At 40.8% G+C, this 13,678-nt stretch overlaps 1 protein-coding gene across 1 annotated transcript; it reads left to right on the forward strand.

The window, feature by feature from the left end:
- The first annotated feature begins 10,039 nt into the window (after window positions 1-10,039).
- Window positions 10,040-10,930, forward strand: LOC137526186 (taste receptor type 2 member 40-like). The gene has a single exon (XM_068247406.1). It carries the CDS (start codon window positions 10,040-10,042, stop codon window positions 10,928-10,930), a length of 891 nt encoding a protein of 296 aa, XP_068103507.1.
- The last annotated feature ends 2,748 nt before the right edge of the window (window positions 10,931-13,678 follow it).

Consider the following 13,678-nt stretch of genomic DNA (forward strand, 5'->3'; position numbering starts at 1 on the left):
GTGCCAGGCTTGCATACGGTTGGTGGCAGCTCTGCTTAGTCAAGTCTGGCTAATTATGTTTACACAGGGGTATCTTCCAGAGCAGGATGCCAAGCAGATGATTTAGCTATCGTTATTATTATTTGCATTACGTACAGTTATACAGTGCTTGTTAAGAATATATCAGCTAACGTGTTTACTGCTATCAAGTTAATCAATAAAATAGCCAAATTTGAATGTCAGTAGAAGTGTCTGTTTGTTTTATTATTATTGATAATGGTTTATAGATCTTTTTCTTGGGGGGCCTGATGACAGTGGAGGACCCCAGCTTCTGTTTCCTATTGTTTCTTTGATTATTTTTAATGAAGGTCTTAATGCTTTTTATCACACTATTTTCCTCTTAGAAATATCATGGAAGAACTCTTTTGTGCTTCTTTGGGGTTGCAATTCCTTCAGGTTACTTGCTATGGCCTAGATAGAGTTTTTTTATTTTTTTATTTTATTTTTTTACCTGAAAATAATGCATCCTAAAAAGTATATCTGTATTTTTTCTTCGGTTAGTTGTACCTTCCCTGTCCACTTGGCGAATACAGATTATTATGGTATTAGTAAGTGCAGAATTACTTTCAAGATCTTCTGTTCTAATGGCTAGGCCACCAAGTAGGTACCCTATTTTTCGGACTCTAACATGCTCTGGACTATAGACACACCTTAATTTTAGAGGGTAAAATAAATCAGGGGAAAAATACTAAACCTGGTGCATCTATAGTGCAGTGTGTCTTAAAGATTCCCCCTCCCCAACAAAAAAAAAAAAAAACATTCTCTAATCTACACTGACCAGCTACACTACACTAACCCCTGCAGCACCCATCAGCTAAGATAATCTACTCTGAACTAAACTATACTACACTAATCCTTGCTGCCTCACCATGCAACACTACACTGCGCTACAATACACTAACCCCTGCTTCACCCACCAGCTAAGCTACACTACACTGCACTACACTAATCCCTACAGCCCCACTAGCTAAACTGCACTGCACTTCAGACTACACTACACTACAGGCTACACTACAGACTATGCTACACTGCACTAACACTTCTCATATAATCCTGCCACCATGCTCCCCTTGCTCCAGCCTCTGTACATGCAATCCTCTTCTGTAGGTCTGGATGTACACTGCACCCATCTGCTGCCAGCTTCCTCTGCCACTATACAGTTCCTGGTCCTCCATTCCATGTGGCCTCCATACTTCCTGTTGTGGTTCCCTGGAACATGTGCCGCACGTCAAACGTGACCCCCGTGGAGGTGCATCACTGGGGTCACACATCTGAACTACACTGCTGCATGGCCATAGACATCATCACACCCTGGCTATGGCAGTGCCCAGATCAGGCACAGCGTGGGCAACAGTGCGCCAAAATGACCTGTTTTGCACTATTTCTACATTTTATTTGGTTCTCTAAAATCAAAGCTTAGTTAAACTTTAATTAAAAGACCAAGCTTCATAATCCTATGACTTTGGCAAGCTGTGTAGTTTTATTTTTTTGTAAGAGTTTGTAGATAAATACAATGTTCAAAGTTGCATAAAGTGAGAACTCAGATAGGCCAGTTGAGCTGTGTACTGTAACATAACAATCGATGTTAAAGAGGAACTCCAGTGAAAATAATGTAATAAAAAAAGTGCTTCATTTTTACAATAATTATGTATAAATGATTTAGTCAGTGTTTGCCCATTGTAAAATCTTTTAAATCCCTGATTTACATTCTGACATTTATCACATGGTGACATTTTTACTGTTGGTAGGTGATGTAGCTGCTGCATGTTTTTTTGGGCAGTTGGAAACAGCTGTCATCAGAAGTTTTTGGAATGTCATTGGATTTGGAATTTGACAATTCCAACACTCAGGTACTAGTTTCAATAACGTTGTACCAACTCTGTAATAATTTATGACTTACTGCTAGATGAGAGTGTTTGCTAGGGATGAGTGAGATCGATTTTCACCAGAGGCAAAATTATCTAAGAGAGTCCAGGGGGCTATGTAAGCAGGGGTCATCTGGGCTGCCACCTCACTTTTGATGTGCTCCATACTACTCTCCGTCTTCTGACACTTCTGCCTTCTAAACTAGAATCTCTGTGGTGAAGGTAAAGAAGATGGAACGTGATGTGGAGCACATTGGAAGGCAGGCAGTGGCCTAGGTAAGATAACCCCTGCTTACACAACAATTGCCCGCATTTTCTAGGACTTTGCTTTTCTCACAATTGGTCTTGCTCATCCTTGGTGCTTATCACATAGTAATAACAAGTATCTCAGTCAAATAATATAAAGATGCTGTTACTGATATAATCATATATTGGTTAAATGATCCTCCTATAAAGTAGTGTTGGGCGAACACCTGGATGTTCGGGTTCGGGCCGAACAGGCCGAACATGGGCCAGATGTTCGGCATGTTCGGCCCGAACGCCGAACTCAATGGGAGTCAATGGGACCCCCGAACATGCCCATTTTGGGGGCCCTATGGGGTCGCAGGCATAAGGGGGGAGCATGCCCCGGTCGCGGGGGGGTCGGAAATTCCCCCACCCCCTCCGCTAGCGCTCCCCCCTCTGCCCGCTTCCCCATACAAAAAGTTTAAATCAAGTTCAATAGTACCTGGGCTGGTGGCATTGGCTGGCAGTGGAGTGAGGAGGAGGAGGAGTCCGAATAGCAGAGTGACGTTGAGGCCGGGCAGCGGGCGGTTCAGCGCTAGTACCCTTGTGGTACTTCCGCCCTTTCTCTGACCTCACGTCCTCTGCGTGATGACGCATACGAGGGTACGCGTGATGCGTACCCTCGTATGCAGAGGACGTGAGGTCAGAGAAAGGGCGGAAGTACCACAAGGGTACTAGCGCTGAACCGCCCGCTGCCCGGCCTCAACGTCACTCTGCTACTCGGACTCCTCCTCCTCCTCACTCCACTGCCAGCCAATGCCACCAGCCCAGGTACACTACTATTGAACTTGATTTAAACTTTTTTTATGGGGAAGCGGGCAGAGGGGGGAGCGCTAGCGGAGGGGGTGGGGGGAATTTCCGACCCCCCCCGCGATCGGGGCATGCTCCCCCCTTATGCCTGCGACCCCATAGGGGGGCCGTATTGCGGCCTGTTCGGCCGAACAGGGCCCTGTTCGCCCGAACAGGGGCCCTGTTCGGCCCTGTTCGGGGGCATACAGAAGTTCGGGGCGAACCCGAACTTAAAAGGCCGAACACCATCAGGTGTTCGGCCGAACTCGAACATCACCCGAACAGGGTGATGTTCTGCAGAACCCGAACAGTGGCGAACACTGTTCGCCCAACACTACTATAAAGACGCAAGTATATAAACCTGTAAACATATTATAATTTTCAGTTATTTACTGCAGGAGACTTAACATATACACCAGTGTATGTATCAAAGGCATATAATATCGATCAGAGGTCATCCAACAACAGATGTAATGCAAGCTTCTATTCTGAGTGGGGCAGCATTTTTACACACACACACACACACACACACACACGCACGCACGCACGCACGCGCGCACGCACGCACGCACGCACGCACGCACGCACACACACACACACACACACACGCACGCACGCACGCACGCACGCACGCGCACGCACACACACACACACACACACTTTCCAGGTTTTTCAAATGCACCCAATAATGAGATAAACTTCTGAGAGCTTCCCTGTGTCCATTTTTATTTGTTTATTTTTGGAAAGGTTAAGAGCCCAGGGTTTTATGTATGAAAATAAGGCTGTTGAGTTACAGCTGAATACAGCACTGGCTTTACAGAAAAGTAAATGGAAGCCAAAGAAAACAAAACCCTAATGCATATTTAAGTGGGTGAACTTCCAGTACTAATAAGTGGCTTTGGTTGTTCATGTTAAACATCATCTTGAAAACTACTAAACCTATGTTCACAAAGTTACCGGCAAGATGGGTAGAGATGACCCAAATGTTTTGCCGGCAAACAGTTCCCGGTGAACATCAGCTGTTCGTGTTTGTGGCGGGTAGCAAACAGATAGAGTGGTTTGATCTGCCCCCTATACTCATCATTGGGCTAAACTTTGACCCCCTACATCACAGTCAGCAGACACATGGCAGCAAATAAGGCTGCACTCCCCCACGGCCCACCGCCCCCCCCCCCTGTAAAACCGCAACAGCCCCGGCCATGTTCTCAGTCTGGTGCTGCTGCTGTAGTGAGTGGAAGGGAGAGACATTGCTGCAGAGACAGGGTCAGTTAGCTAGGCACTTTTGTTTATTGCTGATTGCTAAAAGCATTCCAAATCAAGATCCCTTTTGAGGGCTCATATTGTTCTATTTGTTTTTTTTGTTGTTGTTGTTTTTTTGTGAGACACTGGTCACACTGCATACAGGCTGGCCACAGTCATTGCTGGGCTGTGTAGTTCTACTATACACTTCTATCTATATTGCAAGCAAGCCAACACACTGTCTATCATAAGCTGTGCTTAGCTTGCTACTGTATCTGTCATTGATATCTGTTTCAGTTACACTTACACTGCATACAGTCCACAGTGAGTTGCTGGGCTTTGTAGTTCTACTATACTCTTCTAACTAATGCAAGCAAGCCAGCACACTGTCTATCATAAGCTGTGCTTAGCTTGCAACTGTATCTGTTATTGGTATCTGTTTGAGTTACACTTACACTGCATACAGGCCACAGTGAGTTGCTGGGCTTTGTAGTTCTACTATACTCTTCTACCTATATTGCAAGCAAGCCAGCACACTGTCCATCATAAGCTGTGTTTAACTTCCAACTGTATATGTTATTGTATCTGAGTGGTTTACACTTAAACTGCATACAGGTCACAGTCACTTGCTAGGCCTTGTAATTCTACTATACTCTTCTAACTATTGCAAGCAAGCCAGAACACTGTGTATCATATGCTGTGCTTAGCTAACAACTGTATCTGTTATTGATATCTGTGTGGGTTACACACTGCATACAGGCCAGGCCACAGTCACTGCTGGGCCTTGCAGTTCTACCATCCTCTTCTATCTAATACAAGCCAAGCCAGCATACTGTGTATCATAAGCAGTGCCTAACTTCCAACTGTATTTGTGATTGAACATACTATAGGATCTCTCTCTTTGTGTGTTAAAGTACACAGCCCTGTGATACACACACACAGCTGCTGTGTATTTGAGCAATGGTGGGGCAAAATTTTGCATGTGCAAAATTTTGCATCGACATTCGCAATTACACATCGTAATCGCAATGCAAAATTTCAGAGAAAATCATAATTAATTTATTATATAAAAGTAGTATTTCAAAATTTTGCGTAATTTTGCAAGTAATTTTTGCTAAATTTTGCATAATTTTGTGCCAAATTTAGAGGTTAATAGCAAAGCCCCCATACATGCTATTGCTACCAAAATGGCTACATTTGTTAAGCAGAATATTGGGTATAAGTCACAAAAATAATTTTTCAACAAGACCTTGTAGTTTTTGAGAAACTCGATTTTAAATATGCAAAGAAAAATGGTCATGAAAACTGTATTTTTTCTAAGTTTAAAAACCATTTTTTACGTGCATTTCTAAAATCGAGTTTCTCAAAAACGATAAGGTCTTTTTGCAAAAATAATTTTTATTTGTACCCACGATTCTCCTTAACATATGTAGCAATTTTGGTGTCAATAGCATGTATGGAGGCTTTGCTATTCACTGCTAAAGTCGGCAAGAAATTACGAATGACTACACGAAATCAATTGAATTTGCAAATCGTAATTACGTATAAGCGTAATTGCGAAAATTAATGCAAAATTTTGTGAAATCGTAATTAATTAAATCGTAAAAAATATATATATACTTTTTTTATCAATAACAACGCCCAAGCTGGGCCGTTCAGTTGAGCGCACATGCAGCACCGGCACAGCTAAGGGCCTTACAGACCTGTTAACGCCCAATCTCACATGGCTGCATGGTCACCTAGCTAGTTAGCATGGTGGAGCTCCAGGGCCTCTGTTATCACTGTATTGTGTTTGCACCATTGCATAGCTCTGGGTCTGTGTGATACTTCACAGACAGAACATTGTCAGTCAGGAAGAAGAGCTGGCTATCAGCATCGATAGTTGTTCAAATGGTGTCTTTCATGCTGTCTCCGTATAAAATTTGTTAAAGGAGAATGACCTGCACTGGGTGGCAATGCTACTGGACTCTTGTAAGCACAAAGTGGTGGAACTATTAGCGGAGGTCTCACCACTTTTAAGCCCTTAGCTCCTCTTGATGTTTATATGCCCCTCTTAGTAAGCATACTGTGATGCCCAAGCCCGGTTGAGTGGGATACTCCCACTCAACACATTAAATGTCATTTGTTGTATTTTGTATTGTGTTACCCCCCAAAGAAAATAAATAAATAAAATAAATAAGTTCTAAAATAAAGATTGTTTCAATCTAAATCAGTTTTGGAAGAGATCTAGAGCATGATCCCTGGGCAGAACAATAAAATCAAAAGGGAAGGCTATTCAAAGCAAGGTAATTGTGTGGGCAATGGGCAAAAAGTGATGCCGGTTGTTCTCAACACTTAAAGAAAGATGAGCTTATCACACAGCTGAATGGAAGGCTCATGGTGAAGGAACTGCCCAGACAGGAAAGCCAGCTTGTGGGCATATTTGCAGGGTGCTGGCACTCGGATGGTGCCAGGCCAGTTCCAATACATGTAGCACAATTCAACCTTTGTAGATGGTCAGGGCTTAGGTTTGCAGTGTTCATCATTACATATATAGTGAGTGGGAATGGCACATCCTTGCCTGACATGGTGGGAGAGCAGGAAGAAATCCAACCAGTTGTGGTTGGTGATGGTGACAGTGTGGTCCACGACAGTGTCAGAATTCTAGCGGTTTTATTTATGCAGGAAAAGATGTCATAAGTGTATGGTTTAAGTTTTAATGTTCTATGCAAAATTTCATTGTAAAGTGAAAAGTTAGAGTACTTTATATTGCTCGTTGACATAAGCATATTCCAGGCTGTGAGGCCTATAAGATTATTCTAGTTACAAAAAGGCAGAGCATTATTGTTTATGCTAGTGCGTGGCCTTGATATTTAAAGAGGCTTCTGTGTGAAGACAGAAAAGCAAGTTAAACTTACATTACTGCAGTAATTATAAATGCACATATTTATTACACACAGATATTATTAATCTAAATATTAATGATCAATACAGTCCTTCTAAAGATAGGAATAGTTATTGTTAAACCCTATATAATAGAATCTATTACTTTGAAACATGTAAGCTGTATTCTACCCGTGAAAGATGAGACAGTAAGACATTCTCGTGAGATTGTTTTGGTTCTGGAAGAATTGTTGACGTGCTCTAGTCTCAGAAAGCTGATAACACATGATGTTTTGGGAACAAGTTATATAAATATTAAACAAAGAAGATGTTTTCCCAATTAGTTAAAGCTGACAATGATGCCACCTAGTGGTCTCATATTCTTATGAAATCAACATTATTAATAGATTGTTATTTGTTATGAAATGCTGACCTCTGCCGGGAGAAGGGGTGACAAATGCTCCGGACGTGGAGCAGTACAAATTGGTGCTGATCCTTTTCTGTGCTACGATGACAATTATGCGAGGGGGATAATTTTCAAAAGTACCAAAGCAGGTCTGTAACTGCGGGATCTCCTAATTCTGCACTTTGCTGAGCTGTCCATCTGACACTCCATCTAGGTACACCACAATGTTCTCTGGCAGCGCATGATTTACCTTGTATTATTTCTGGAGAGTGGCCACAAGGTACAGCTTCAAGCCATCCCTACTATCCTGATGTGGTCGCTCCCCACAGCTCTCCTTCAAGCTTGCAATTTAACTGCAGCTACATTTTCTGTGCGATGCTTCTCAGTTTTGTTGGATTAGAGATTGCTTTTACATTCACATCTTGAAAAGGCACATTGGTTTGTACACAGCACCAGTTCTTTATGGCACTGTACAGGTCAGCGTTCGTTGGCATATTAGCACTGGAATTACCACAGTGATCAAAGTAACATCTCAGGGGGAAAAAATTGTACAATAAATAACTTTTCGATTTTCAATTACTAAAAAAAACATGTTTCAATTTTCATCATCATCGCCTGCCCTTTCGCCAACGTGCACACGAGCACGGCCATCACTACACAAACATTGCTGCTGAGAGGACTGACAGTTTATGTCCTGGGATTGTCAACTAATGACAACCCTTTGCGGCTGTTTGCAGCGGTGCGTTAAATAGTGAGTTTGGTCTGTCAGTGTGCCCCAGGACACTACTTACACTACCTGATCCATGTATACACACAAACACTGGTCCGCACGACAGCTGGGGGCCCCAGGTCTCTCTCACTAGCTGGGGCCCCCAAACCACCATGCGATACCCAGAGGGAAGTGTGGGCAAGTCCTGGACCCCTCACCTCCAGGGAACTCACCCTCACCACCTCTAAACTGAATGCCAACTGCAACAAACACAAACAATTGCTAACTCCCAGCTAGAGCAATGTCCTGCCTCTATCTGGCCAGCAGACGCCAGTCAGCCAATCAGGTGGACTGTCATACACCCTTTGCCTGATGTACCAAATCTAGCAGGAATTGCATAAATTAGCATTCAGGTGGGAGGCTTTGGGTGGACGCAATCGTGGGTTGCATTGTTTACAGGGACGCCCCGTGCAGGCACATCTCCCACACGGCCCCCTCCCTAACCACTCACCTGTCAACCGCATCCTGAAAGCTGCAAAAGAGAAATTTAAAATCACAAACACTGGTCCGCACGACAGCTGGGGGCCCCAGGTCTCTCTCACTAGTTGGGGCCCCCAAACCACCATGCGATACCCAGAGGGAAGTGTGGGCAAGCCCTGGACCTCTCACCTCCAGGGAACTCACCCCCACCACCTCTAAACTGAATACCACGCAAGATGTTTTAAAGCACTTTATGCCTCCAATTTAGCAATGCAACGTGATTTCTGCCCTTAATGGATTGTAACCCTACTCTGCATCAAATACATAATTTTCCGAGGGACTTTTGGCATGTATCCCACTCCACACCCCCCCCCCATCCCCCTCCAGGTGTTAGACCCCTTGAAATAACTTTTCCATCACTTCTGTGGCCAGAAATAGTCCCTGTATGTTTTAAAATTCACCTGCCCATTGAAGTCTATGGCAGTTCACCTGGTTCGCAGGAACTCTTTTGAGGAAGTTTGTGTTCGCAGTTATCGAACCGAAAATCTGAAGTTCGATTCATCTTTAAAGATGGGTAGGGATGTTGTAATCTATTTTTTTTATTTTAAGCTTCATTTTTGCTGGAGAATACACTTTCATAAAACACATTATTGGCCTATATGCAACTCCCCTTTTTTCTTGAGTTATCCCAATAAGTGATATTTTCAAACTTGCCAATAAAATGCCTTTTAAATCACCAGCAAGCAAGAAAATTCTTAAAATAATTTTGATAGTACTTGTCCACCTACTTTTTAGTACTTTTCAATTGAAAATTTCTGAAAAGTTATTCTAAATAGAAGATGAAAAAAAAAATCACCTAGGAGAAAACGCAGGAGAAAAAGATAATTGCATATGGGTTTATAGAATTTTATCATGACAAATATTTATGTGAACATTGTCTATTAAGTTATGTTATTTATTTTGTGTGCGAAAATGTGCATATTCATAAGAATACAGTTTCCCTTGCCCACTGACCTCAAGGTGTTTTACAATTACAAAAAGTTTTATTTTTTAATTTTTTATACAATATATTCTTTTCTAAAGTCTATTATATGAGGAAGACTCTTTTAAAAGCCATTCAAATCCCAGTGTCTGGTTGATATGCCTATCATCGGAAATGTGCATTTATTAATCTTCTTTTCCCTATCCGTGGAAAACATTTCTTTAACCGCAGATTTAAGCAAACAAGGGAATGTAAATCAGACATCTTTCAGACTTGTATAAACTCAGCTCTGCAATGAATATCCCCTCAGTGCTTCCTAGACACTCGGTCATTTGGATTGAAATCACTGTAGACACACAAGCACACAAAAAGGAAACAAAAATATGGCTGTGTTGCTAACAATTTTCAGAGTCATCCAAGTCATTGTAACATACTCCTTTGGCGTCTTTATGAACGTAAAGATTGCTGTTGCTTATCTCGAAGAATTGAAACAGAACATACAGGCAAATGTTCTTGATCAGATTTTGCTTTCCATGGCAATCACCAATATCATTCTTCAGAATTTCTTAACCCTGGATCATGTTTTGCATGCATTTGATTTCTATGTGCTGCTTGTGGAGGAATGGCATATGTTCATCTTTGTCTCAATAATCTCATTGATAGAATATAGCTTCTGGCACACGAGTTGGCTGTCTATGTACTACTTCTTAAAACTTGTAAAGTCTTCCAATCCATTCTTTCTGTGGATGAAAGCAAGATTCTTCTCTTTTGTTGGATTCATCCTCCTATGGACTGCAATTGGCTCAATAGCTATTAACTTACCTTTTGCTTGGATGATACATATAGATTTCCTTCACAATATGACCAACCCAACGATCAACAATTATGAAATCGAAATGAGCCTTGCTTACACAATGTTTGATATTATGTTGGGCTGTTGTCTACCATTTCTTCTGTCATGTGTGGCACTTGGCCTCAGTGTGACTTATCTTCTCCAGCATGTGTTCAGAGTGAAGGGCAATGAATCTCAGTTTTCTGGTCCTCAGCTGAACGGTCTCATCGGTGCGGTCAAGATAATGATAACTCACCTAGTCTCACACTTGACTTTTGCTTTAATCATTGCTGGCTCATTGACTTCAGAATTTTCTGTTGGGGTCAACTGGGACGTGGTATTTTGGGCATTAATCTCCTTTTACCCCTCAGTTCAGTCAGTTATTTTGATTTTAGGAAACACTAAACTAAAGTCTAAATTATGCTGTGGAAGATGTAAGTGAATTCTCATTTATTCAGGTCATGAAGTATACAAAGAAAAAATATCTTCATCTATTTTTTTTTCCAGAAGTAGAAGACATTGGGCCCGATCCAATTCCCCTTTTCTCCTAGGGTTTTTCCAAGGAGATAATTTTTCATCTCCTGTTTAAAATAACATTTTAGCACTCTGCAATTGAAAAAAGTATTGTTTGCTGGTGGCTTAACCACTTCCTCCACCAGTACAGTATATCTCCGTCCTATGTGACTTCATCTAAGCCACAAGGACATAGCTAAAGATCTTGTAGCTGAAGCACAGCTGTGCACGATTTGGGCTTGCTCAGGTGCACACCTCCAGCACTATCTGCCACAGCACTAATTGGTTAAAGGGAATACATGTTCCCAGAGCCAATAACATTGATTTTTACCCCATTCAACTTATTTTTATTTTCTAAGTTCATGGTGAAACATACACACTGTGAAATTATTTCAGACCCAAATATTCTCACCATAAATTGTGACAAAAACCTAACCTAAGTTTTGTGATAAACTGTAGAAACATCCAAACAAAATTTGTGTTGTTGTTTTTTTAATCTGCAGTAGCATTTTTTTTTTATTTTTAATCTGGTATTGTTAAAACTGAGAAATCTGATTTCTTTCTATTTTTCTTTCTATTTTGCCCATTAAATTCATAGAAAACCAAATTGTTCTAGAGAAAACATGCCATACAATGAACGTCTAGTTTGTCTTAAAAAAAATAGATTTCCTTTAGCTGTCATAAGTAAGGCTCAAATTATTGCTGATTAAATAAGGACATAACAAAAATGTCAAAACTGTTTTTGTCCATAAGGGGAGAAAAAAGGTGTGAAAATATCACTTAGGAGAAAAAAGGAATTGGATCAGGCCCAATCTATCATTCTTTTTGAGGAACATTTTCAACTTTAGTAGGTTGAAGAAAATGTCCAAATACAAGTAAAATCAACATTTGAGGGGAACGGAATGGTCCTAAGCTCAAGTAAAGAAGAAAGTTTAGAGATGTTTAAATATGCCAAACTTCAAATTTGATCTCCTAAATTCTAGATAATGATACTGAGTCATCAAATTTGACTTCCCTTCCAAGGATTTTTTCCTTCCAAGAGACTTTCTCCAAAAACATAAAATTTTCACAATGGCCCATATGCAATTCACTTTTTCACCTAAGTTTTCTCCTAGGAGATAATTTCTCATCTTCTATTTAGAATAACTTTTCAGTACTTTGTAATTGAAAAAGTACCAAAAAGAAGGTAAAAAGGTACTATCAATACTATTTTCAACATTTACTCGCTTGCATGCGATTTAAAAAGCATTTTATTGAGAAGTCTGAAAATATCACTTAGGAGAAAACTCAGGAGAAAAAGTCAATTGCATATGGGCCAATATGTTGTTCCCTTTATAATGTTTTATTATCATATATATTTATTTATATAGATGTGAAAAAGTTTGCAGTGGTTTCTAGAGTAGACAGTCATGTGACCAATGCCACTTAAGGGAGTCACAATATAATCTCTGCTTTAGTCACAGTCTGATGTGCATATCATAGGTTAAGGTAAAGTTCCTAAGTTTGTAATTCGTCTTCTTTATTAATAGTTTTAAGTTTTTAATACATGTAGCCATTTCAGTTAACCTAGTGGTTTAGATTGAAATTATATTAAGAACATTTTTAAGACAAGCCTAAAATGTAGAACACTCACACATTTGATGGTGAGTAGATGTACAGAGGCGCCAAAAGGATAAAATATGCTAAAATGTTTAAAATATTCGGGTGGCGGCGGTGGACCGGCCACTCAGAAATAGACTCGATGCTGTCGCTTAAGATAAAGACAATTTATTCACATACTCCATGAACAGAACCGCAACGCGTTTCACGGGTATATTCTCGCTTCCTCAGGCAATAAACAGACAGGAGTACACTGTAAAGACAGAGACAGATAGCGTGTCCTTAGACCAATGTATATGTGTGCTGATGATTTTTGGTGCATAGTTATGTTAACGTAAATAATGGGTAAACAATGCTGTGGTTAGAGGTATATTGGGAGTGAATAAATTGTCTTTATCTTAAAGCGGAATATAACCCTGCATTTCAACTTTGCTCTAAAACATTATTTACAGTATATTATATGCAACCAGCATTTTTTTTTTTTACCAGACCAGCATTGGAAGGGTTACACAGGGCTTTAAAGTTCCTTTAGATTTCTGCAGACGCATCCGAAGCTGAAAAGAGATACATTTTGTTTACAGAAATGTATCTAAGTGTTGAATGACTCATCTCTCTGACTGAGAAGGAGCTTGGAGGACTGCCAAAGAGTGTGTAACTGTTTATCAATAGATACATAGAATGTAACAATCTGAACTTCTGCATATCTCTCCACGGAACTTGAAACGTCTGTGTTTAACCCTTCCACTGCTGGTCTAGTAAAAAAAAATATGCTTTTTGCATATAATATGCTGTAAATAATATTTTAGAGCAAAGTTGAAATGCAGGGTTATATTCCGCTTTAAGCGACAGCATCGAGTCTATTTCTGAGTGGCCGGTCCACCGCCGCCACCCGAATATTTTAAACATTTTAGCATATTTTATCCTTTTGGCGCCTCTGTACATCTACTTGTCAAGATATCGACCCTTGGTGGTTGGAAGGGTGACAAACCCTCCTTTCCTTCTTCAGAGAGTGACATCTTAATCCTGAGTGGGGACAGGTCTAATCTCCCCACCTGCCTATATAGTGGTTGCCTAAACG

This window comes from Hyperolius riggenbachi, chromosome 7, assembly GCF_040937935.1.
Source record: "Hyperolius riggenbachi isolate aHypRig1 chromosome 7, aHypRig1.pri, whole genome shotgun sequence".
Lineage (NCBI taxonomy): Eukaryota > Metazoa > Chordata > Amphibia > Anura > Hyperoliidae > Hyperolius > Hyperolius riggenbachi.